The sequence below is a fragment of the Anarhichas minor genome, unplaced genomic scaffold (genome assembly GCF_050575085.1).
Source record: "Anarhichas minor isolate MPS153535 unplaced genomic scaffold, ASM5057508v1 ptg000090l, whole genome shotgun sequence".
Lineage (NCBI taxonomy): Eukaryota > Metazoa > Chordata > Actinopteri > Perciformes > Anarhichadidae > Anarhichas > Anarhichas minor.
In genome coordinates, this window is record NW_027466536.1 from 1,036,094 (window position 1) to 1,062,562 (window position 26,469).

The 26,469-nt window shown below is 42.9% G+C and overlaps 1 protein-coding gene across 1 annotated transcript; it reads left to right on the top strand.

Annotated features, from left to right (window-relative positions):
* Positions 1–9,305: 9,305 nt before the first annotated feature.
* On the top strand, positions 9,306–26,183 carry cbln1 (cerebellin 1 precursor). Its single transcript, XM_076082253.1, has 3 exons — positions 9,306–9,658; positions 11,029–11,148; positions 25,986–26,183. Exons 1-3 carry the CDS (start codon positions 9,401–9,403, stop codon positions 26,181–26,183), a joined length of 576 nt encoding a protein of 191 aa, XP_075938368.1. The 5' UTR covers positions 9,306–9,400.
* Positions 26,184–26,469: the final 286 nt, after the last annotated feature.

The window sequence follows — 26,469 nt, forward strand, 5'->3', positions numbered from 1 at the left end:
CGCACTTTGAGGCACATTGCTGTTCAACAAATTATAAACATGTTCTATGATGATAGATGACTAATGTAACAATGTGGGTTATTGTTACATTAGTCATCTATACAAGGCAGAATGGAAGTTGTATTCTATGTTGTGTTGCAGTATACATAATGTTTTTACTTGGGGATTTATAGGTACACATTTGCATCATGTTTAGCATGAATTCATGTGGATTTACCTTGGGATTAATGTAGTTTTAGAAGTTTCAATCAAATTTCTTGGCCTCAAATGTTTTTCTACAGAATAAGCTATAATTTTAAAAAATGCATCTCAATTTGTTTGAGAAATAACTTTTCTTTTTTTATGAAGAGCGCATTTAGAATGAGGATTATATAAATACTACAGTTGTGAAACTGTAAAAGGCTGACTAATTCCCTTAACATTGATTATTTTTTCTCTGTTTGCCACTGATCACACACAGTGTGAAAGACGTTAAGCCGTGTTTTACTCCGAGCGCCCCGGAGGGGCACCTCAGCATGAGTCATGTCTCAACCGAATAATGTGTTGAAACATGTTCCCATCCTCTGGACTAATACCAGTTACCCTCAGGTGATGCTTAGCAATTAAGTCGACCGGACTAAAGTTGTGGGGGTTTATCCAATGGCTACCGCACTACTAAGTCAAAAACATTTCCTTCCAGATCAAATCCGGCTGCAGCCCAAGCTAGACTTTTCATTTGCTTTCTAAACATAGAGAGAAAACATGTGCACTCAAGGCAAAGTTTCAGGTATTTAAGTATGCCTGCTCTGAGTGGTTTTACTTTGTCGTTGATAGTAGATGGATATCATGTAATATTAATGGCAGATTTCCCAGGGAGTTTGTTGCTTGTTTCTGCTGAGTGCTCTCTTCACGGTGAACAGGAGCACAGCTACAGCAAGACAAATAAAAAACATGTTCCAAAAAAATCTAACATCATACATTAACTAAGCCCTGTACAACCAAAAGAGCAAGATGAAACCACTGACCCAGTATGTTATGTAGTATGAGCTTAGGCTGGTGTCAGGTTTCCTTAATCACCTCTACAAGCCCCTTATGCTTCTCCAGACAGTCACTTTGTAGATAACACATAAAAACTGACCATGTTTAACGCCCAATGAGCTGATTTAACATATCAAAGGTCCTTGAAAATATACATTGACAATGTTGTTTCCTCCACCCTGACCTTTACAGCAGGGTTTACTCATCTTTTTGAGCCGGAGGGATACCTGATGGCTAGAGATTAATGTGGAGGGCTACTTGTTAGGTATGATCTTCCTGAATAATATACGTTTGATAGGTTTACCTGCTGAGGAAACATGTCGTTGTTGTTCAGCACTTGTAGGATGTACACACACAGTTACGTGTGTCGTTAGTCGGTCAAGTTAACATCAACCACGGTTTTATTGCCTAAATGTCCTGTGAAGATGTAGGATGTGAAGGTTGTTTATGGTATTTGACTCGCCACTCCTCCACTGTGATTGGACTTTTTTGGCAGCCAGAAAAAAACGGCAAACGTATACAGCGCCAGAACAGACTCGACCGGGGACTCGTGCTATGTTTAGAACGTTCCTGGGTGAATCATTAGCTCTATGGCTTGTGGGCACCATGTTGGGTACCCCAACCAATGGGATCGTCTGACTGTTTGTTGCCCCCGTCTGGTTAAATTTAGGAGTCTCACAGCCTGAGGAACGAAGCTGCTCTGAAGTCTGGTGGTACAGCAGCTGATACTTCTGTAGCTCTTGCCAGATGGCAGCAGGGTGAACAGGTTGTGGCTGTGGTGGGTATTTTTAATATCCTTTGAATTCTTTGCAGGCACCTCTTCTCACCAATATCACTGATGCCCAGTAGATGGGTACCAATGTTCTGTGTGGTTACATGCACCCGCTGTAGATCCCTCTTGTCCTGGCCCGTGCACATCCTATTGCTCCTCTGCACAAATTAACAAGAACCTGGCAGGTTGTAATTAAACCAATAAACATCGATTTGTCTGTTGATCTTGTCTGGCTTCTTATCCCTTCCAGCTGTCGTATAAGTTACTGTTCAACTCTAGCAGGAAATACTTGAAAATAGTCCCAGGCACTAAAAGTAACTGTTTCATGTTGTTCTGTTGGTCCAATGGTGACTCGGCACATAGAGGACTATTTTATATAGGACGTGACAACCTTGCGGTGCACTAGACTGTCAAGCCCAGCAACCATCAGACCCACCAATGTCCTGTCAACAAAATGTAATCAGGTTCAGGAAATGAGATTATAGGCTGCACTTTACATATCTGATTTGATTATTTCAACAGAAGTGCTGGATGTGGTGACAGGAGATAATTCACTTAATGGCAGCCCCACTTCAAAAATACGCCTATAAATAGAGCCTATAGAGCCAATGATAATTAATCTTATGCCGGGACAACTATATATTAAACGACCAATTAGATTTGTGCCAGCGTGCTGCATCAGAACATCACAACGCTGATACATCAATAAAAACAGGAAAAATCTATGATACTGTGCAATGTTTTGTAAAAAAGTCAGCACCAGGTGTGGTCTGAATCCTTACAACTGATAATTTGAGAGTTGCAGTATTACTGTAGTGAAGACATTTTATTGACAGATCGAGTGGTTCTTTTTTCTTTCTTCTAATATTCCATTTACCTGAGTGTTTCCATTTTATACTACTTTATACTTGAACCCCACAGCAATTCAGAGGGGAATACTGTACTTTTTACTTCTCTTATTTATCAGAAAGCTGTAAATACTAGTTACTTTAAAAATTACATTTTTTAACCAAAAACATCATCAGCTTATTAACTGTGATGCATTTTTAAGGAATAAGCTGCAAAAGACCATAAAAGTTGGTCAAATTTGCTCCACCTCGACCAACTAAATGATTCTCAAACACTAATGCATCCATAATAATAATCCAATAATATACTGTAACATAAACAGTAAAAGTACACTAACAAAAACACTCACAGGGGAAATTTGTCTTCACTACATTTTGTCTCCATACTTATATAATGTTACTTAGGTGAAACTTTTAATGCAAGACCTTTACTTGCAGTGAAGTATTTTATATTGCAGTATTGTTCCTTTTAGGATCATTGGGATGGGTAGAATACACTATCTGTATTTGTAATTTCAGCATGATGTAATAAAGTTGTTCAACATATATTAACAAGTAAGAACGGTTGTACATCTACCTGTAAATGTACTCATGTAAAAATGAATAACTGATAGAAAAAGATGCAATATTCACGCAAAAATCCTACACATAAATAATTAATACATGCCAATTGAAACACGTGATGACTCAGGGAATCATCAGCTTTTGACCACAATTCATTGTAAACCAACAGATGCATCTCCTGTGCTGCACATGGATAGCCTAGACAAATGTAGGACCCATTACAGTAAATGATGCATAAGATTTATGGTCTCCTGTATATCTGCCTTCCCATCTGTTCATCCTTTTATCAGCAAACAGATTTATCGGTAACAGCCGCTTTGACAAAAATGTATTAGGACAGAAAAATATACGTGTCTGTATAATACAAATATTGTAGCAAACAAATCAATCTTGAGTAACACACAACCTCCATCAGCAGATTGAATTTACACATTTTCGATGATTCTGAGCACACAAAGACTTCCACGTGAGCTGAAAGCCCCAGAACGAGCAACACCTTGAGTTGAGATCGTCTTGAAAACTACTGTGTCCAGTAGTTGTGACGCTTCCAACTCCTCAAATACCGACGCTTGGTCAGTGCCCCTCTGCATCTGATACAGTCATTAGGTAGTTACGTGTGTCGTTAGTCGGTCAAGTTATCAACCACGGTTTTATTGCCTAAATGTCCTGTGAAGATTATTTTGAAAAGACACCATGCATGTAACAAGTGGAAACTGACGCGCCATCCCTGACACGTCCAAACTGACACTAGAGGGGTACCTAGGGCGTCACAGTTTGAAGCTTAGAGCACCTGCCCAAGCGTCGGTATCTGACCAGTTAGATGTGGAAACGTTTTGGCAGAACATGACCGTGTGATACAGTCGAAAGCTCCAGAAGACGCGATTAAATGGACCTTGTGAACTGTCAAAGTGGAGAATGACCTGTCAAAGTTATACAAGGTACGCATTCATTTTTCATCAGTGGGCTGTTCAGAGCTATACACTTAGATAGGAATCTTTCAGGTTGATAGGCATGTTCTCTGCCTGGCTTGATCCAGATACAAGTTAAGCCTACCTGAGTTCAAGGCATGAATAATCTAGCTGACACTGGCTCCATTAAAGATTTAAAGATTTAAGAATATAGCATTTGTGATTTTGCCCTCGCTGCCTAACACAAGTATCTCAGCCTCCCCTTGGAGTAGGTAGAACAAGCAGTTCCATGCATGCAAAAATGAGAGTTTGGCAATCGGCTTGTTGAATAATTGGGACCAGACACCATTTAGCCCATTGCTTCCTTGCCTGCTCTGCCAATGGCTCCTAAAAAGCTTGCTGTGTAATGTCCCAGTGGTCCACTGCATCCTCTGCCTCTTTGCTTTTCTCTTTGTGTACAGTCAACCCCATTTCCCAGAGATGTATGACATGTACAAGCAAGCGAAAAGCAGCGATAAAGCTCCCCGATGAATCAAAAGAGGGCAGTTAGCTGTTAGAAGCAGAGGGCATTGGGCTTTTTTCCCTCCTGCTTCCATCTCTTTGACACAGTGGGAAAAAACATACTGTACAGACCTAGGCAATGTATGATGCAATGAGATCGCATGCTCACATGAACCCACCTACACACACACACACACACACACACACACACACACAATCACATACACACTCTGAGACCCTCGCATATAAGAGGGCCTCAGGAGGGAAGCGAACAATCACCAGACAGCCCATCCCACTGATGGTTAACCCTGATCCCTCTGTGCTTACCTGACTTGCTGTGTGTGCGTATGTGTGTGTATGTGAGAGTGTGTGTGCATGTTTTCGTTCTGGAAGACTGCCTCTGTCTCCCTGTGAGCCTAGTGTGTGTGTGTGTGTGTGTGTGTGTGCGTGTGTTGTTTTGCTGTGGGATGGGAGATTTTTCCTCTGATTTCTCTTTCAGTCCACTTCCCATCTTAACACGCTGAATATTTTTTGGTTGATATTTTTACACTCTCTGGGTAAATATATAACACTTCTGAAATAAAAGTGAGAGAGAAATAAGATGTACAAAGAACTTGTTATTTGTAACGATGTTAATCAAAATCCATACATAGCAGATCAACACAAATCAAATTTGGGTTTCGAGTTTCATGGACAAAACTCAATTGTTTTACAAATAAGGTTGATGTCACCTCTTTTTGGTTTTCGCAACTTCAGAATCTTTTTTTTAGTCTATGTACTTTTATTATAGGGAAGTATTTTCGTGCTGACTATTTATACTTCACACACCGTAGATGTGTCACCAAGACATCCAACAAGTGTGCATGATAAGACCTTAGGAGTAAACTACAATTTTGTGTATGTGTTAGATGATTAATAGCTCATTCATAAACAGATATTATTTCTAGACAATGGAAGAGTATTACCAACTTATTAACATCATGTCATGACTACTGAGGGAGGTTCCATGGCTCACCACCAATATACTTTGCAGAAGATGTTTGTCTCAGTGTGTCGGGCCCAGAAGGCTCCACTTGCTCAGCTCTTTCTCGTAGGTGAGTAGGTGGGGACCATGTGACTACTGTAGCCAGACGTTGGAAGTGCTGCAGCTCAGACTTGTTCGGTAATCTTTAATTAGAAAATGGCTGTGGGAGGTGGGATAAAATTGTATCTGTAAGTATGATCAACTGTATATTTAGAACATTAGTTGTTCAAATTGTTTTTAAACTAGGAGATTTAAACAGACGTTTGGTTAGTTGGTGTTGAGCCCCTTCAGCTGTCAAATCCTTTTTTTTTTTTTTTTTTTACTGAAGAGAGTGCAGTTTTTTGGGAGCTATGTTTCATTAACAGTTCAACACCTGCAATTTTAAGAAGCCTCACACTGTTCACTTTAAAGTGAGGCAGCGCTCTCTGTGACTTAGTTATGGACCACCCCTCTGCTTCAAGTCAGTGTCTGCACGGCTAATGGGAAATGACACCCAGGGACATATAGAATAAATACTGAATGCAACACATAGAATGAGCCAATTTTCTTGCAGACGGGCTCAGACACTGTGCCATAATATCGAAAAGCAATTTGACAATTGCACTGAGGAAATGACTCTGCATGCGCCTTTATCTATTATACTTTTCTTTAGCCCCAAACAACGCAGTCTACAATGCCATATGCTGTATCCCTGTCCCATTTATGTATAATAAGTAAGACTAAAAAAGGCCTGCAAATAGAAATTGTTCCTTTCAGCATTCACACCTAATTTGCTTCCAAACAGCATGTTTTAGTCCAGTACAATACAACACACCGATAGGACTCTTTGCGGCCAACATGCCAACTAACTAAAGCCATATTTTTCTACAAAGTACAGAGTACTGTTCCCTAAAGCTATCTTCATATCTGGGATTAGAGGAATGTGTCTTTTCCTCACATTAGCTTTGATTTGATCATTTTCTTTCTGTCCTTCTTTACCCCCCAAAAGAAGAACTTTGGTGGTCTCACTTCCTAAATGTCACGGCAGCACTGCGCAGCCTCAGAGTCTGTGGCTAGAGAGCATCATCGGCCAGCGGCGTGCAGATGGACGGACGGACGGACGGACAGACAGAAAGACGAACGAGGATGACAGACAGACAGGTAATTAGGCTGGCAGGTGGACAGACAGGAAAAGACCAGGGAAAGAAAACAGGCCTCGTGGTCCAGAGGCGATGAATATGATCCCCATGATCGTTCCTTAATCTCTGTCGAGCACAAACCAACACACACACACACACTGGCGGACATACGATCACACACACCGAGACACATGGACACAGTGGGTCTGTAGTGGCAGCTTGTTCCTGTCTGTCAGTCCAGTTAAACTGCAGTCAGGCTGGTGTCACCCTGAGAAACAATGAGCTCTGTTCCCCCTGTGTGCCTGTGACAACCTCAGACAGCTAACACACACAAACACACACACATACACAAATTGTGGTCGGCAAAATAGCAACGTGGTTGTAAGAAGGAGAGAGGAAATGGTGATTTGGATGTGTGACAACACCTGTATTTGAGTGTATGACAGAGAGAGAGAGAGAGAGTAGATGTGGCTCGTCCCCTGCATCCTGCATCTGAAAGAAGTCCTTTTGGCCCGTCATTCACCATCAGCATGTGTTAGAGGCTGAAGGAAACCCCCGGGAGAGGGAAACAGCAGCAGAGGGGAGGAAGGACGACGAAGACAGAGAGAGAGAGAGAGAGAAAGAGGACGGAAACAGTGAGGAGGAGGAGGAGGAGCAAAAGGGAGAGCGAAAATAAGAAAAAAACAACACAATGATGAGAAAGGGGACAAAGAAGAAAAAAGAAGAAAGCAATGGAAAGAGAAAGAACGAGTGTCAAGGAGAGAAAAGAAAAAAGGAAGAGGCAAAAGAGGAAGATGAGCGGAGGCGTCTATTGAGGAGAAATGTGATGACAAACTGAGAACAGATGCTGAAGTCGTTTTTTAACTGTGTATTGTACAGTTTGCATACTTCACCTTCTGTTTATCCATTGACTTCCATTGACTTTACTGAACTCATTCTTTCTTTCTTTTTTGTGCTTTGTGCAAAGACCATAAAGGAATTATATGTTCTCTTCTGTTATTTGTTTTTGTTAGCCTACTTCTGTTAGGTCAATGAGATAATTGGCAGACATTTTTTTTATTGGGCAATATTAAGAGTGAGAACACTTGAATAAACTCTGTTCAGGCTTCTCTGCTACACAGTTTCCACTGAAAGCCTATTTAAAAAAAGTGTGGAGTTTGAAAGACACAGGTGTCAAAGATGCTGTCCAGTTGGGAAGTGTAGGATACAGCATTTTTGGAGCTTGACCCGAGGGATTCTCGCCCTCTGCTGCATCAAATTGGACCCTTTTTGTGTAATGCGGATTCACCGGAATACTCCTTTAAAAGATGCCTGTCATGTTTGTGTGTCCCTGTTGTTTCGGTTCCCACTGGTGCTCATTTGGCACACTTTCTGCGTTGCTGCACCTCCCCAAGGTGTCTTTTACGGCTGCCACCATAACAAAATACGCCTAATGTTTCCTGGTATCTGAGTATGTTTTTAAACCATTATGCTTAAACCATGTCTGCTTGCACACATTTGCAGCTTTAAATCCCTCTGCAAACTTTCCTATTTTACATATAGCTTTAAGTGGTATTTACACACAGATCTCTTCTTGCTGGTTGCAGAGCAGTTTCACAACTCCGTTTTCAGTCAGTCGTCTGCTTTACAGATGTCGATAATTCTGATAATTCTGATAATGGTGGAACACATCATGAGTGTGGACTATCTTTGGCCCCTCCTCTATAGTGGTTCACCTGTAAAATGCCGAGAAGACGTGTGTGTGTTTGTGTGCGTGTGTTTGGGGAAGGTCAATAAAACAGGAAAAGGAAAGAGAGATCAAGAGAGAGAGAGAGACAAAAAGATATAAGAGATAAGATTGATTTTTGACAGGTAGATAGATAGATAGATGTGCAAGAAAGACAAGGGGAGGGGGAGAGAGAGAGAGAGAGAGAGAGAGAGAGAGAGATGCTAGATAAAGTGGTGGGGCGGGGAGGGGGGCGGTCGGCACGCAGCGATTGGAAAATATCGAAGACGCGCACGCGCTAATCCGATGATGGGTCTCAGTTACCGGGGGGAGGGAGGGGTTTTTGAAAAAAAATAAACAGTAGGACGAGGGCGGGAGCATCTTGCGCTCTCGCGCTGCGTCTCTTCCTCTCGAGCCTTTTGTGTTTGAAACTCTCATATCTCACATATCAATAATTCAAGCGCGCGCGAGAGAGAGCAGACGGAGCTCCCCCCCCCCCCCTCCGCGCGCTATGAGTTGTGCTGCCTCGTCACTCGTCCAGGGCCCCTCCGCACCGCGCGCGACTCCCGCTTATTGTGTTTTCAAGTGACAGAAAAGCTGCTGAGAAAGTGAGAAAAAAAGAGGAAAGGAACAGGTGAAAACTGGCGACTCGACCGGAGGTACGCGGGCAATAAACTGATTTTTTCGAAAAAAACGGAGAGACGCAGAACAATTTACCGTCTGGTTTCCCCTCCAAGAGACTCCGCGAGGGAGAAACTGTTTGCAACGGGCTGATTAAATACAAGAATACGGAGTGGCATCTAGTTGTGAAACAAGCCTCATCAAGGTTCATCCGGGGAACACCTGGGAAACTCTTCCCACCTTACTTTTTTTTTTTCAAGGGGAATAGACCCGCGGTTTAAGGTACGAAGACGACCGGAGAAGTTCGTCGTTCCGGTCCGGTATGTTGGCGTTTTGCCTGCTGAGTGCCGTGTGGCTCGCGGCGAGCCCGGCCCGCGCTCAGAACGAGACGGAACCAATCATCCTGGAGGGGAAGTGCCTCGTGGTGTGCGACTCCAACCCGGCTGCGGACCCCACGGGCACGGCGCTCGGGATCTCGGTGCGCTCGGGCAACGCCAAGGTGGCGTTCTCCGCGGTACGGAACACCAACCACGAGCCCTCCGAGATGAGCAACCGAACCATGGTCATCTACTTCGATCGGGTAGGAGCAAGAAATATATATTCTATTATTTTTCTATCCCGTCCATTAAAAAAAATGACAATAGGAAGAAGAAAAAAAAAAATCGAAATAAGTTTATAATTGTTTTCAGTCAGTCTTGTCAGTTTTACGTCTGCTTTATTTCAAAGCCTCCATGATGAAGGAATGATTGGCCTATAGTGAACATGAAGTTTCAGATGAGCGTGCGTGTGTTTCACGTGTGGCGTGCGTCTTTGCTGGTGTGGCATTTGCCAAATAGCTTATGGAAGTCGACAACTCATAGCTATGGATGGAGGAGTAGCATGTCACAGAAGCAAAAGAAGCAGGTTATCCGTCATTAACCATTCAATGACCTCTTGAAAACTGTTTCATTTGGTCTCTTCATGGATCTTAAAAAAAAAAAGAAAAAGTCATGTGTAATGAGGGTTAAACTCAGTCTAAGAGCATGTTGTGTAAACATCTTGAAACGTTCATAAAACCATGAATCCAGGACGGATAGGGTGGCTTGAGATATATATATATATATATATGCGCACAGCTGCATCTCGTGCACATCTGGTGGTCTCGTGGGCAGCAGCAGGCAGAGATACCGAAAAGTGGAGCGGAAATTAATCTGTGTCGGTAACAATTCTTTTTATAGGTAATCCGTTCCCAAAGTGGTTGGGAAAGTATAGCCTCGAAGGCAAGCCTTTTGAATATTTCAACTTTTCTGAGCATGACAATATGGGATATGGGAACTGACATATCGCCAAATAATTTAGTAACGGCAGGTCGCGAGGGCTCGGTCCTACCCGCCTGCCGTTAAAGGTTAACTCTCTCTCAAACTGCCGTTCAATTACACGCCATAGTTCGCCTCCGTCCATAAAACCAGTCATTTGGCTGCGGAGATGCATAATTGAAAAGTCAATTTGAAAGATTGATTAAGTTCCTTTTCATTTCCCATACAGTTTGGAAGTTCTGACAGAAGGGGGGGGCTAGATAAAAGCAGAGAGTTATTCCACTACATCAGTGAATCTGAATGTGTGGTCCGGGGCCAAGGGGGGCCCCTTTATAGCCCTCTAACAAAAAAATATGTGACGTATCAATTTCAATAAGATATCCTAGAAATTATTCACTTCAGAAAATGTACAATAATAGCATCGTTTCTCTCCTTGTAAATTAGACAGTTTAATACAAAATATATCATGGTGAAATCCCGAGAATACATCTTGTCGTTGTGTGTTAGTCCACGTGGAAACATTTGGGATTGTTTGCTTATTAACATGCGGGCTATATATGGCTGACTGAGTGCAAATACTGTGAAAGACACGATCCGGATGAAGCAACGTTATCAATGAAATGTTGTCTTTCTTTCTTTCTTTTCTTCCTTCCAGGTTCTAGTAAATATTGGGAAGAACTTTGACGAGGAGAGAAGTAATTTCATCGCGCCGCGCAAAGGGATTTACAGTTTTAACTTCCACGTAGTGAAAGTCTACAACCGCCAAACTATACAGGTATGGCGCCTGTTCCTGCCTTTGTCTTTTTTATGTCCGTGTGTAATCTTCTGTGTCTGTGCGCGTGGACCACACCACGCACCCCCCACGCTGTTTTTTTCTCCCTTTTACTAAACTTGAATATCAGCCGCACTGGAAGTCATTTTGTCGATGCTTTGAGGTGTCTTTCCGGGAGACAGTTATAGTCGCCCGCTGGCCCGATCATAATTAATCAATACATGCAGAGAGGACAGAGACAAATCAAGCGAGTGCAGCCGACAGGACTACGGGGTGCTGCGGTGAGCGCGAGGGGGGGGGGGGGGTGGCGCACGCGGCTCCAGCAGCTACTTTCAGCACCGTGGACAGCGACGTCTTCTCTCTCTCTCTCTCTGTCTCCTCTCATTAAAAGAGAGGCAGCAGGCCGACTAAGATTTTTGATTATTTAGAAGATCAAAACATTAAGCACATTTTGAACAGAGCAAACAGAGACAGGCATTTTAATTATCTCTCCCTTACACACAACGCACTCATAGGGGTTTTATGTAGAACTGATAAGTGTTTTCCACTTATTTGTTTCACACACACACACACACACACACACACACACACACACACACACACACACACACTGCCTGCAGTATGCCCCATCACAAGCCTCCTTTCATCCCACTAACAGCTCGTGTTCACTCTGCCTTAGATGCAGTCTCCACGTTCTTTTGATGTGTCAAGCGATGAAGCACTTGAGCAGTCTTAAGCCCATTTCCCGGATTTAACATGCACGTGATGACGCTTTACAAGTTACACAGCGTTGATTACAATGTATCTCTTGCTAATTAATCTGTTGTGTAATTATGCTGTTGGCTCCCCGGGGCTTTGACATTATGTTTTGCTACTTATATTTTATTATGGGAGTCTGGAATTAATTAGCATGGCAGCACCAGTAACAACAACAAGAGGGCGGGCGATATGGGGGGGGGGGGGGTGGCTGTGTCAAGCTCGCTGCATACTCTCATTTTTGTGTGACTGAATGCAAATAGACCGCTAACACTTGACTCATGGCACTGAGGTAATTAAATCCGTCATGCAGAACACAGTGATGATAATTAGGGATGCACCGATACCAACCTATTCATCACAAGTCTGTGTGTATTTACTATATAGATTATACACTGGTGTGTCTACTTTTTGACCAATTTGTTGCTGCATTTAAAAGGTTTACACTTGTAATCCCTGTGAATTTGAAGATTTTTCTCCAAGTTGCTGGTGTACGCTCTTAAGAGATAAATAACTCAGTAAATTCATATCGATGTATTTATTAGATATATTTTGTTTTACAAAGTTAGGAACTGCCATGTTCAAGTTCAGTCGATGTTGTTTAACACATAAAAGACCGAGTCACTTCCACATAGTGAGGCATACTGCTTATTAATTAGACACCGGTATCGGATCGGTACTCGATATCGGCCGTTACCCAAAGCCCAGGTAACGTATCGTATCAGTGCAGCCCAAGGGTTAATGCTTGTCACGACACCGCACTGTAATTTGTGCCAATTTGCTGTGTTGTCAATACATAGCTACAGTATATCTATGAGATGTTGTTAGCAGTAAAACGAGAAAAGCTGTCATTTTAATATTCTCCTGATCGTCTCACTTTTACAACCAGAATCTTAAGGCTACAGTACAACACTTTAGTTGAAGTCATCTAAAATATTTTTTTTTAGAAAACACCATTTCAAAACTGATTTAGAAACTTGTGGTTTTCTGTGAGAAAAGGCTGTGTTGTCCGTCACGTTCCTGACATGAAACAGGTGTAGGTTGTCCTCTCTCCTCCAAGCATCCAGCCTGTGTGCTGCTCACCCTTAACCTCTTCCACTCATCCTCCCATCCATCCAGCGCATCTGCTGTGTTGAAAACTCCCACTGTTTGATTGCCTTAGAGGCAGCTACTGTGGTGCGGGCGAGGGATGAGAGACAGCAGGGAAAGGAGAGCAGTGTGGATGAAGGGGACGGGACGGAGAGGACCGGATGAGAGTAAATGTAAAACGGGAAAAAAGAGATGAAAGATGACAGAGGGGAAGGAAGTCAAATGGAGAAAAAAAGAAAAGAAAGAAAGTGAATTAGAAAACGGAGAATGGAAAAAAATGGAAGGTAAATTTGGAACTGAAAAGGAGGGAGGATTGAGGGGAGGGACAGGAGACATAACCAGAAAGGAGAGAAAATAGGGATATGACAGATAGGAACAAAGGATGGACAGGAAGGGAAGAGAAAGAGAAGGTTCAGGCAGAGAGAGAGAGCGAGAGAGCCACACATCATGAGTAACTATTGATCAGTGGATGCTGGGTGGATGTACAAAGGGAAGGAGAAACAGTTTGTTCCATCTCTCATCAGCCCTTTGCTGTGCAGAGATCTGTCCATCTACCTGTGAGGGGTGAGAGAAGAGACGTGGGTGTCAAAACAGCTACAAACTAAAAGGTCTCTGTTTGCATTTTGCCGAGCAATTAAATACAGATATTGCAAATTAAATACAGCACATCCTCTGATCTGAACAGTCACACTACCCATAATGCCACATCCGCTAATGGATAACTTGCTTCCATTATTTCTGAAAATCACCTGCAATATACGTATCAAAAGGGTTTCATTCCTGGTGGCAGCTATTTACATTTCCTACATGTACCGCTGCTCTAAATTTGAAATCAAATAGAAACAAATTAATTATATATCCCTCAGTGAACATCTTGTACCTGCAGCTTGGAACAGAGAGCTCGCGGATCAGAAAGACAAACAGATGAGGCGCTGGTAGGGTATCAATACCCAGCGATGTGAGGTGTTCCCGGGATAGATGGGTGGGCTCCACAGTCGCGAGTGTGTCTTTCACTGTTTTCTGAAGAGCATAATGCCGTCTATTGGAACTAACTTGAGGTGTTAAAGCGGGGTTAATGTGCCTTTTATTAACGCACTGTGCAGCAGCTTGAGTAATCAAAACATAGGCCAATAGTTTTATACAAATCAGCCAGTACCTTGATGGCCTTCCTCAGAGCACCGGATCCAAAATGTCAGAAAAGATCCTTTTTTTTGGTCCAGCAAATGTGAATGGAATGGAAAAATTAAGTTGAATGCCATTTCCCGTGTTTTTGTAGTGAATAAGTGGTGTTTTAAGAAAGTATTTTAAAAACCCAAGCCATTCAGAAATGGCATTCATGAAGCCTCGGGTCACAGCGGCTCTGTATGGGTGAAGGCAACACAAAAAATGCCTCATGCTGTGTGTGCATTAGGCCTTCTGTAACTATCATTTCCCCATTGAGAGAGGAAAACCTGGAGGCACTGCTCCAAGCTGTTGATGGAGCACTGCACTGATAGTAGGAGCTTTTTTTTACCTCTAACGTGCTGCTCTTTGGGTTATAAGAAAATGTATTTTACATTTTGACCCAGAGCGGCTGCATCTGTCTGCAACAAAGCATAATCCGTTCAGCTCTTTGAGTACCAGCCCATGTCTGTGCTTTGGTTTCCAATACGCGCATTTTCATTCTCCGGCTCGGGTCACTGGGGTCGATGTTGTTGGTATTTCACTCCTGAGAGTTAGCAAACATGCTCCGCTTTCAAATGCCAATGCTGGTTCATTCAGACCCACAAATGCTACCCCTGTTAATCGCAGTGCGTGCTAAGGCAAGGAGATTGTTTGTGCTACCACAATGCTCTCATATCATTTCAATTTCCTACTGTTATCCCATGCTGAGATCAGATGTGTGTCTAAGTGTGATTGTTAACAGTGTCAGTACCTACTGGGTTAAGTCATACAAACAGAAAGACCTAGAACTCCATATCAGTAATTATATGTTTCATATAATCTATAATGAATGTCGTGTGAGTGTGATATATCACAAAGTGCTTACACCGTATAAGCACCACTTCATTAAAGTGTTGGCCGAATTCTGTTTTAAAAACGCTTTTTAAAGATTGATGCGCGTATAGAACCACTGAGATGAAACATCCCTTCTCCTTAAATATCATCAAACAGTTTATTTAATATAGTCTGAATCCCTCTGCAGCTTTCCACTACTGCCAACAGACGCTGGCTAAACACAAACATGGCCGGCCTTTAAGTAGGAAGGCTGGGAACACACGTATTAACATTAATAACACGGTCAAATTCACACTTTTTATGTTACCCTTTGAGACAAAGTATCAATAATACTGTTAATACTGTGTTAAAGGTAACGCATATGATGTGCCAAACAGATCAAGATCACAGATCATGGTGTACCAGGAAAAATACCTTCTTTTTTTTTTCATGTCGCAATATTTGTGGGTAGATATTAGGGCTGGGCGGTATGACCAAAAATGCATATCACGGTATTTTGTAAGATTCTGGTGGTTTCACGGGATATCACGGTATTTTTTTTTCCGTGTTAAAGCATTAATTAATTAACGACGAAAAGAACCTGCCGGTCAACCGGCCAGCGAGCGGTGAACAGCTGTTTGTGTGGCGTGTCTTCCGTTCCGTCACTTCCTGTTTCCTTCACCTACATTCCCCTGGGTCCTAAGTCCCTCCATGTACAGCTTCTTATCACCCTCTATGTACCAACGTACATTTATAACAAATACCACACATATTACGGTAATCAGCGTTGCATATGTGTCTGACCAAAATACCTTTTGTTGTTCAGTCTTTGTTCATCCTGCATCGCTCTTTTCTGTTCTTTAATGTAACATTACTGACGCGACAGAGCCTCTCCCAGCTGTTAGCAGACTGTTGTTAGCGAGCTTTACCCAGCATGCAGTTCGGCAGGGAAATTTTATAAATGTACAATTATTAGTGTGACAAATTGTTTGTGTCACAAACTGTTGTGTCGTAGTGTTTTGCCCTGTTAAAGAGCGTTAGTTGTGGGTTGGTAATTGTTATTATAAAGTTATAACCATGACTAGGGTTCCCTCTCAATACAGTTAAGACAACTAGCTCCGACCGCAGCGCTCTCATCCGCGAACAATATATTTTGCTGCCTGTTGAAGAGCGACAGAAGTTGCCTCGGCTGTGTGTGTATGACGGTATATGACAAATTCATATTGTACAGGAAATTAAAACCGGTATACCGGTTGAACCGGTATACCGGTTCAACCGGTATACCGCCCAGCCCTAGTAGATATGTGGTTCCACAAATACTTAAGATAAATGATTTTAAGACTCATGTATCGATAATAGTAAAGCATAATATTACAAGTACACCATTTAAAATAACAATGACCTTTTGACTCTTAAAGATTTTCAGATTTCAAAACATGTTGAAAATATCTGAAATAAATAAAAGATAAATAAAATAAAACCAAACAATAAATACAATGGTCTCGATTTAGATGAGAAAAATGTGCAAGGTCTGCGCAATGCCCAGTCTTAAAATGGTAGGGAAAACCCTGCTGTATATTCTGGCATCATGTTGCTAAAATGTTGTCTACAACATGCTCGTGAACACATAAGGTCAGCAGAAAGTATTGAGGTCATGTCCATGTATTTTAAGTAATTATTGTGACAGGCCTAGTCTAGAGGACCAACTTCCTGTTTCTACTCTGGAAAAAGACAAACAACGTACGTGGCAATTACAACGATAGCCTGGACAAGGATCAGTCGATGGAGTGAAATAAAGTGACTCTTCACATAACTGACTAATTCTAAAATGCTGCTTGATTGTTAAGTCTCTGTAAATCAGAGAAAAAAAGTAGAAAAAGAATGCGTCACCGCGCTCCCGACGTACTACAGCTGTGTCCGTGGGAAGTCGAGCAGTGTGTTGATGTGTTGCACGTGAAGCAGTGTGAACACAACGAGCGGCATGAACAAAGAAAAAATAGAAATACACCAGTGTCCTGCTTTTGGCTCTGACAGCGTTCATCCCATTCAATGGAGATGCAGGGAAATGAAAGGCGAGTCAAAGCACACATAAATAAACACCTTATCTGTTCCGATGTCCTCTTGCCTTTGAAACGGTGGAAGGAGGAAAAGACAGGCTAGTGGAGTTGTAACAGAGAGACGGTATATTCTGGGAGATGTCAGGCCTCACACATAAGCACTGTATCCTAGCAGCTTGCTTGTGAGCTTGTTTCAAGGGCACGTATGGAAGACTCTGCTGCACTGAGGTATTCTTTTTAGCCATGTTAGCGACATGGTGGTAGGGATGCAATGTTGGCCGGTCGGTCGGTCGGTCCACCACTGAAATGTCTCAAGTACAGGATGGATTTTTTACAGACATTCATGGTCCTCAGAGGATGAACCCTACTGACTTTTTGGTGATGCCTGACTTTTTCTCTGGTGCCACCAGCAGGTCAGAGTTTTCACTTAACTGACCTGTGTTGCATGTCGCACCCCTCCCTCGCTGTCTCCTGGTCTCCTGTCTGACACTTCAATACCAACTATTCAATGAAATGTGCAAAGAATAGTATTAAACGAACAAGGATTTTCTTTAGATCCATACATCCATTATAATCTGGATACACCAATTCAACCCATGCAGGGTACTTTATGCTTATCATATTTACATTCATTAGTTAAGTGATATTCATTGATGTCATCATTTAGAAGCAAGAAAGGAAGATCCAAAAGGTCAGACACAAAAAACGTGTCTTTCAGTTCACACTGGTTCTTTTGTCTCATGTGACGTTTTAATGGATTTATTTGGGTGTAAATACAATGGCTACCAAAGTGGTGACTCGTCCATTGAAATTATCCATTGTCCAGGCATGCGTCACCTTATTTTGCGAAAGTTGCCGTATTGAATTCAAATTAGGCAATCTACCTGATTCGTGCAGATCCGATGAGTTGGAGTCAGTCACACAATGGCGAGCTCAAATGAAACGCTGGAGCTGGAGGACCCTGCTTGCAAGCAGCCTCTTTGCATGGTTTACTTCTATAATAGATGAAGCCTCTGATCTTCTGTTTATACAATTTATGTCATTGTCTGCACACACACACCCACCCACACACACACACACACACACACACACACACACACTTGCACAGTAACACACCGAACCAGCCAGCCAGATGCTTGGTTCCATTTTTATCCAATCAACCTGTGCTCAGTCTCCTTCAGTTTGGCAGAACATTATAGAAAGCTGCTCTGGTCTGTGCTCATGTGTGAAAGAGAAGAAGAGATGTCAGAGAGAAAAAAAGTATCCTTTGAATATTCATAGCCTTTTAATGGAACAAGATTATTACAAAGATCCAACAAAAAAGTACATTTACATTTCTTGCCAACTGCTCTTTTGGCCGAAAGCGATGTTTATCTTAATCACTTAGAATGTCTCTGCTGATCAATGATATAATAATTACAAAAATACTCGTTAAAAGTTACATCCTAAACATTTCAGGAAGAAAATGCAATGAGTCCTTCTGAAGGGGCTCAGGTGAATATTTTATTGTTGTAAAAGTCAGAGGAAACAGTAAAACCATGGCGCTGACGTCAGGCTTTCAGAGAGCCAAACAATGTGTTGAACAGGAATGTTCCATGATGTGTTTCCGGGTCGCAACCTCTACAACTTCTTCTTCTCTGTTTCCTGGTGGAATACAGCCATGTGTAGCAAACACGCCAATTATGACCAACCTATGTTGTAGCTGAGTTCCCCCCCCCCCCCCCCCCCGCTCCAAATCAGATGAAAAAGCGCCTAAATTCACTTTTATTTTTTTTCCCGACATTTCAAAAGTTTGTTTCAAATTGTTTGTAAACACAGATTGCAAGCCTGGCTGCTGCACCTCCCCCAGTCTTTAGCTGTGTTGGTGAGACAGAGCTGGTTTGAATATCTGCAGTAGTTTTGATGGAGAGATCTCATTAATGAGCAATATCCGGGAGGAAACCATTGATTTAGTCATCATCAGAATCAGGCACTCACTTATAAGCAATCACGAGTCCAACTCTAAGTTGTGTATCAGCTCAGTCTTGGTGGTACCTGAACCTCTCGTTTGGACAGCAGTTGTGCTCAGTTCAAAGAATGTTGTGCTGCCTTAATGTGGTATTTCGGTGGCTTCTGGTGCCTGTCAGATATATTGGACAAGAGTGCAAATACTGTATGAAAACAATGGTGTGGATTTTGGGGACGAGGGAACGTGGACTGCTGGGCATTTTAATAACAGTGGCACATGTTTGTAAAGGCAGTTGCCTCCAATTGGTCCAGAATTGCCAAACGTGTTCATCGTTCCTCGTCAGGTCTCGTTAATTCCGATAGCGTGGCCGGGATTCACTGTAACTGCAGTCCATCTACCATTCGTCTTTGTGGTCAGAGTGGTTGGATCTGACACAGCCTCCCTCAGTCAGGGCCTGCTTTCAGCATGACGTAATGAACTCCTCTAGGTTTTTTGGTGCGTTCGTTGTAAAGGCTGTTAAGAGCCATCTGCTCTCGTTGAAGTGGCTTACCTTAATTAATTGTTCTCTTTTGGGGTGTTTTGACATTTGGCAGCTGATTCAGCGTTGCCTATTTTGCCTTTCACCAAATGGAAAAAAGAAGTATGGGTGAAGGCTTTGCCCAGTGGTTTCCTACAATGAACGATGTTGTTCCCTGAGGCAATATTGATGAAGACTGGTGAAGATTTGCTGACATTTGTAAGATCTGTTTTTGTGCCCTGGTCTACAATGTAAATAGCTTAGTAAACTTCTGACCTTTGCTTTAGTCGCCTCCTTGTTTTTTTTACAGCTGCTGTGAGGAACTTTAACTTTGTGTTTGTCTGTCCCTCTGGACTAAAGCAGTAGTGTTTCAGAGAAAACCTCTCATTTTACTGACAGTCTGCTCCGCTCAGTCCTTGTTCTGCCTCTCTTCCCTCCAGACGGCCCAGAAACACGGCTGGATCTCTTAAACAATAAGAGGCGAAAAGGCCAAGAGGCCAGTAAATTCACAGCGTATGCAATATCTAGTAAAAGCTAATAAGAAATATAAACTCCGATACATTGATTGTTGATAGACCCTCTTAACGTCATAACCTCGTGTGGTTCAGTACTATTTTTTTTTTAAAAGGATTTTTTTTTCACAATAGACCTTTTTCACACAGGTCCTGCCCATAACATTAACAATGGCTTTGTTCCATTCAAGTGTCCCCACAAGCCATGACAGTGTGACAGTGCGCCAGCACGAACAACACCCGGATCCTGGAGCTGAAGCAGCACTCATTTCATCATTTACACCCCCGGGCCGTGTCAAAATGTCTTCCACAATAAGGGCTTATACACCTACACATGTATACTACTACACTAGCTGGTACTCAATGGAAAGCATACTTCAATCATTTTCAAATTCATTTTGAAAATCAATTCATACTTTTCTGGGATTTCCTGCTAATGCAGTGATGATGTCATTACAGAGCATCCCACTGTAGCGACTTCTATAAACAGACAGATATGCTGCACACAAACACCCCATTACTGTAAGGTATTTAGGCTCTTCAGGTATTATAGCATGTTAACTCTGTCCTCTAGTTATGGACTAATTCCATCCCAAATGAAAAAAAAAAAAAATGCTGATTAAAAATGCTTAAAAAACGCAGCTGTGGCCCCATACTGAGAGTTGCATGGTGGTTAATTGCGTTTCTGGGTTGTATTGCTAGAAAGCACCTACTTTCTGCTGACGAGGTGAATCGACTTAAAGAACAGAAATCTGAAAACCAAAAAGCTTGTTGGAGAGCACTGAATACATGCGCAGAGTTGACCTAAATAAAGTCTCCTGGCCAGCACAGATATTATATATTTTCCCAAAATGCAAAGCATGCCGCCAGAAATTACGAGTTTCCACATTGAAAGTTGGCAGCAGGCGACTAGTTAGTGGGTAATAATCATTTTAGCCAGCATCACGATAACTCAACAACATTCATTAAAAGTAGCACCGCTGTAAAACCATGCAGAATAGTGCTTTATTGATCAAGCACAGCATGTATCCACAATAAATAGATGTTGCAACATTAAGACGGTGATACGCTTTTATTGTTGAACAATAATAAAAAGTGGTGATGAGCCAAGTTAGTTTCTAGAAGTTCACAATAGACACAGTTTGTACTACCAACTCCTGAATGAGCTCGGAGGAACTTTGCTACAAACTTTAAAAAACGCCCGCTATGGGAAGCCTGGACATTTGTAAAGACAGAGGGTGTCGTGGGCCCCCAGACAGAAGCGCCATTATGTATGAATCCGTCACCGCGTCCGTCTGCGTCAAGACTGTGGAGGGAGAGACGGTCGAGAAAATTACAAAGAGGAACGAGAGGTGACAAGAAAGAGATCTGAGTGGAAGGAAAAAGATCTCGAGTTAAACGAAAAGGGGGAGAAATCAAAAAAGAAATGAGAGGGGGGGGGAGACGGACAAAAAGAAGAAGAAAAACAGGGACAGAAAAAGTATCATTGTCATGTCAAGACAGTCGACTGGACAGGAATTGATGATGCAATAACAGGATGTCATCGTGTCGTTGGCATTAAGTGCTGCGCTGAGACGTCAGGCGCTTTCTATTTACATATGGAGAGCCAGATTGTTCTCTCAATCTTCTTCTCCCTCCGACCTCCTCCGGCCGTTTCACCCTTTCTGTCTCTCTTTCCCTCTTTTTTTATCTTCCTCCTCCCCGTTCACTCTCTCCGTTACTCAGCCAGTTAATTGGTGCTTATGCATTAATGAATGCAGATCGATCGAGGCCTGACACGATGCGCAGCCCTATTATCATGCTTTCATATTTATGGTTGGCAATTGTAAGGGTGTAGTTGACAGTGTGTGTGTGTGTGTCAGAGAGAGAAAGAGGGAAACTGTTTTTTCGTCTGTGGTGACCACAGTCTCATCCTTCCAAAGCTACTGTCACAGCTTTATTAGAGCTATACATCACTGGCACACGCCACACACTGACCCGTTGTGGCTCTCTCTGTGTGTGTGTGTGTGTGTGTGTGTGTGTGTGTGTGTGTGTGTGTGTGTGAGAGAGAGAAGACAGAAAGAGAGATCTGAACTGCACTGTTTTTCTGTAAATGCTCCGCCGATTTTACATGTTGACAACAGTATCATTCTGTGTATTCTTGGTTTAGATATCAATAAAAGCGGTCAGGTTGACAGTAACCACAGACACAATAATATGGAATCTACACAGGAGATACAAACATGCTGCATTTTGATCACAGCGATCAGTTTGAGGCCGCTGCTTTGACTCTGAATAATATCCTCTCCTGTTAATGACTGGACTGAATGAACTGCTCTACCTGCTCCCTGCACCACATCTCACAGGGCAGCTTCGTGCAACGTTGCAGTAGACAATCGTTTTGTCTTTTATATTATGGCATAACGTCCAGACTTGCTTCTTACCTGCCAAAAATCCCCACCATCCCACGAGCACTGTGGCTCTGTCAGTTAGCAGCCCCGTCATGCTTTAACAGAGTCAACGTGCCAAAAGGCCTTTATTATATAACTGGTAGACGGGCCCAGCAACGGCACAGAGTCCAGGTGTGACCGGTGCTTGTGTGTGAGCAACAAGGGAGTTTACATGACTGACTGAAAGAGAGGAAGATTGTGTGCGTTGTGTGTATAGAGGAGGAAACACTTACAAGCCTTCACCCATTCCCCTATCACACATATTGAGAGCTCCACATGAGTGACTTGGGTGAATGGTTGGATAGGAAGGAGGGTGGATTTAGTCTGTGTGTGTGCGTGTGTGAGAGTGTGTGTGTGTGCATGCTCGTGGATGTGTCCGAGGGTAACAGAGTGATGTGGTGATGCTTTTCTTTGTCTGCCATCTCTGTCTCTGTTTGAAATGATCTATCTATCTATCTATCCATCCTTTTGATATTGTCATCTGGAGGTTAATGAGGCTAACTTGAAGCCTTTGGTTGCACCTCTCCATAACAATGTTCTCTTTAGCATCTGCATTGTAAAAATATTGTGCCCAGCTTGACATTTTGGATCGGGGGAGGAAGTACTGGATATTTTTAGACTGGCCTGCATTAAGTCTGCTTGATTTGCTGCAAGAAAGAGGCAGATGTTGCAGTAAATGACATGTTTGTCTGTACATGTATATCTTTTCTTTGCTATAGCTGTCTTTAGCAGTCATCGAGCAGCACTACAGATTTTTAAAGAAACTAGATAGACCGGGAATGATTGAAATCACATCCCAAACTCACCCTGGATCTCTACCATACTAGACCTTGCCCCTGAAAAGGGTTTCGTACTCGTCTCCTTCACTCACATCTAGAGTGTTATCTGGAGCGATGTCAGCTATTGATGACGGCTGACGTCCCAATTTGTTGACACGATTAGCGCTCATCTCCTTCATCTCCGTCTCCTCTGTGATATTCGTAAGCAATCAAGATAGATCCTAATTCATTTTGACTGTGAGACGCCTTCACTCATTATCGCAGTTGCATTGAAATCGGTGCGCTCTGCTGGTGTAAACTAGACACGAGGTGGTATCGCTGCTTTTAGTGGTGCCATTATTAGCTGAACTGTCCTGGGGAATTATCGGCAATTTTTGCACAGATGTCAATAGTGTGCATCCCTGCAGCATATAGGAACAGGTGTTAAACCAATTCCTTTAAACCACTTATTTACACAGCAGCTGCTTCATCAAGACCGTCCACATGTTCAGTTATTCCTTCTGCGTCTCTCCTTAAGTTCACTGTGAAGCTGCTGCAAGTACAGTTAGAAACCGGCTGCCATCGGTGACCTCTCCTTGTTTGTGAGGAGTGTTTTATGTCACTGCTTTAGAGGCTGTGACTATAGTTGCCGGCTCCAGACTGCAGAGGGAGGAACAATATGGGTCAGTAGAGGGAGTAAGAAACTGTCAAAGTGAAAAGTGGAAGTTGAATAAACATGTACGAGGAGGAGAGTTATTTTCCCCCACAGTACGAGATGTGTTCAGAGCCAAGTTCAGGTCACACAGCCAAAACAAAGCTCTCTTTTTCTATCACCGAGTGATGCATCCGTGGCCCCATGTGAGTCTCAAATGACTATTGCATATACACTGCATACTGCACATGAATACTAGGTGTATAAAATACACACAATCTGCTTTAATACATCTGTTTCGGCCTTAACTAACGACATTTATTTTGTAGTGTGGTTCCACCCTGATGATGAAAAAGACATGGTTTAAGTACAGTCTGAGTGTTTTTCATCAAATTCACAGACTGGCTGTTCAGAACACACACACACACACACACATTCAGTCTGAGTCACTATCTTCAGTTTGCTATTAAGAGGAGTGCTGGGCCAAGAGAGCTCTCGACTCTGACAGGCTCTCCATATCCTGCACACACACACATGCACATCCTCTCCCTCTCTTATGACCATCAGGTAGAAGGAGGTGGATAAGTGTATAATTATGGGATGTTTATGACTGTGTTCCATCACTTGGCAACTGCTTTACAATTACTTACTTCCAGGAGGTACAACAAAATATATATATTCACATATTTAGAGCTCAGATGTGAATTTCTGTCTTAAATGTCATGTTCAGCGATTGGCTGTCCTTAGCATGTCAAAAAGCCATCCATAGCATAACTGTAAGTGGCATGAAGTTTGTGGTATACGGTTTTGAAGCCTCGAGTTCGGCTGTTTTTCAAAACCGTATACCACAAACTTCATGCCACTTACAGTTATGCTATGGATGGCTTTTTGACATGCTTTGACATCAGGGACCGGGACCCGGATCCGAGCACACTTGATCCCAAAGTTCTGTTTGTGTGATTTGTGTGAACCTGGTGAACCGTACTCTCACTTGAAAAGGTGGTCTTGAGTATGGCTCATGTGTACTCGCCAAAACACAGAAGTGACCCGCACGGCCACAGGTGACAAAGCAGGAAGGCAGGTGAGAGGTTCGTGCTTCTCTCTGAATATTAACAATAAATAATGATATTATAATAATATTTAGCAACATAAATAATAAAAACAGGAGACCATGGTTTGTTTCCTGTTTCCAAGTGGTTTTGGGCCTAAACCTAACCAACACTGTTGCATCATAATATCTTCCAATGATGGGATTTGGGACACTTGAACACATGAGCTGCTTTATTTGTATACTTCTTTCAGACACATTTGTCAGATTAGTGATTCCCCATAAACAGTTTGTGCTTTTTAGCACTCTTTAAAACCGCCGCTTTTCAAAAAGGAACTGGAGCCGCAGTTTAAATGGCAGGATGACATCGCTGACTCAGCAGTGGTTCTACATATTTCCCCCTCCCTGATGCCGTGTGTGTTTCTCTCTTCAAACAGCGAGTTTGCTCACAAGGAAGGCGAGTAATCTCGCAGGTTTTATAAAGTGTGATCCGGCATAAACAGACATTTCCAAAATTCATTTCAGTTTGTTTTAGCACTGCATCGGTGCTGGGGGGGGGGGGGGGGGGGGGCAGGCATAAAACCGCTCCTCAGTGAAGCATGAATCCAGGCAGCGCTCGATGTTCTGCTGTTGCTCAAGAGGAGTGATGAAAGCCGCTGTCTTGTGTGTGTGTGTGTGTATGTCGGTCGGCCTGAGAAAGGGAGGGGACGCGTCACTGACAGCTACTTCTCTTTGTAAGAGGAAGATGTTATTCCCCCGTCGACACATTTGTCGAGTCAGACACTGTCTGTGAACGTCTCTCCAAGTCATTGTTCAATTCTCTCCGAATTGAAAAAAAAGGAAGCGCACACACAATATGATGTGCAGACAGCACAAAGCTGCATAAATGTAATATTCTGTTGTATCATCATCATCATCATCATCATAACAGCACGCATTGCTGCATTTTTCTTAATGAAATTTTGCAGCTCAACTAGGAAGTCTAAAAATATGTGCCTATGTTTCCGTGTGTGTGTGTGTGTGGGGGGGGGGGGGGGGGGGTGAGAAAATGTCTCTTTTCCCTCCGTGAACTGTCTCTCCTCTTCCTCCTCATCCAGGTGAGCCTGATGCACAACGGCTGGCCGGTGATTTCAGCATTTGCCGGCGACCAGGATGTGACGCGCGAGGCGGCCAGCAATGGTGTTCTGATCCAGATGGAGAAGGGAGACCGGGCCTACCTCAAACTGGAGAGAGGAAACCTAATGGGAGGATGGAAATACTCCACCTTCTCCGGCTTCCTGGTGTTCCCCGTGTAGAGAGAGAGAGGGGGGGGGGGGGGGGGGGGAGCAAATGGGGTTGGAAACAAAACGAGGAGGAACTGATGGAAGACGGAAAGTGTGATGGCGACGACGGGGGGGGGGGAGAAAAGGATGTGAATAAGACGGTGGAAAAGAAGAAAGAAAGATGAGGGAATGTGACAACAGACTCTGAGAGATGTTAGAGAGATGTAAGAGCTTGACGGAGAATTATGAAGCCGGTACATGGAAGTGTATGGCAAAGCTTCTTCACTTCCCTTCCTCCCTTCATCCATCCTTTCATCCA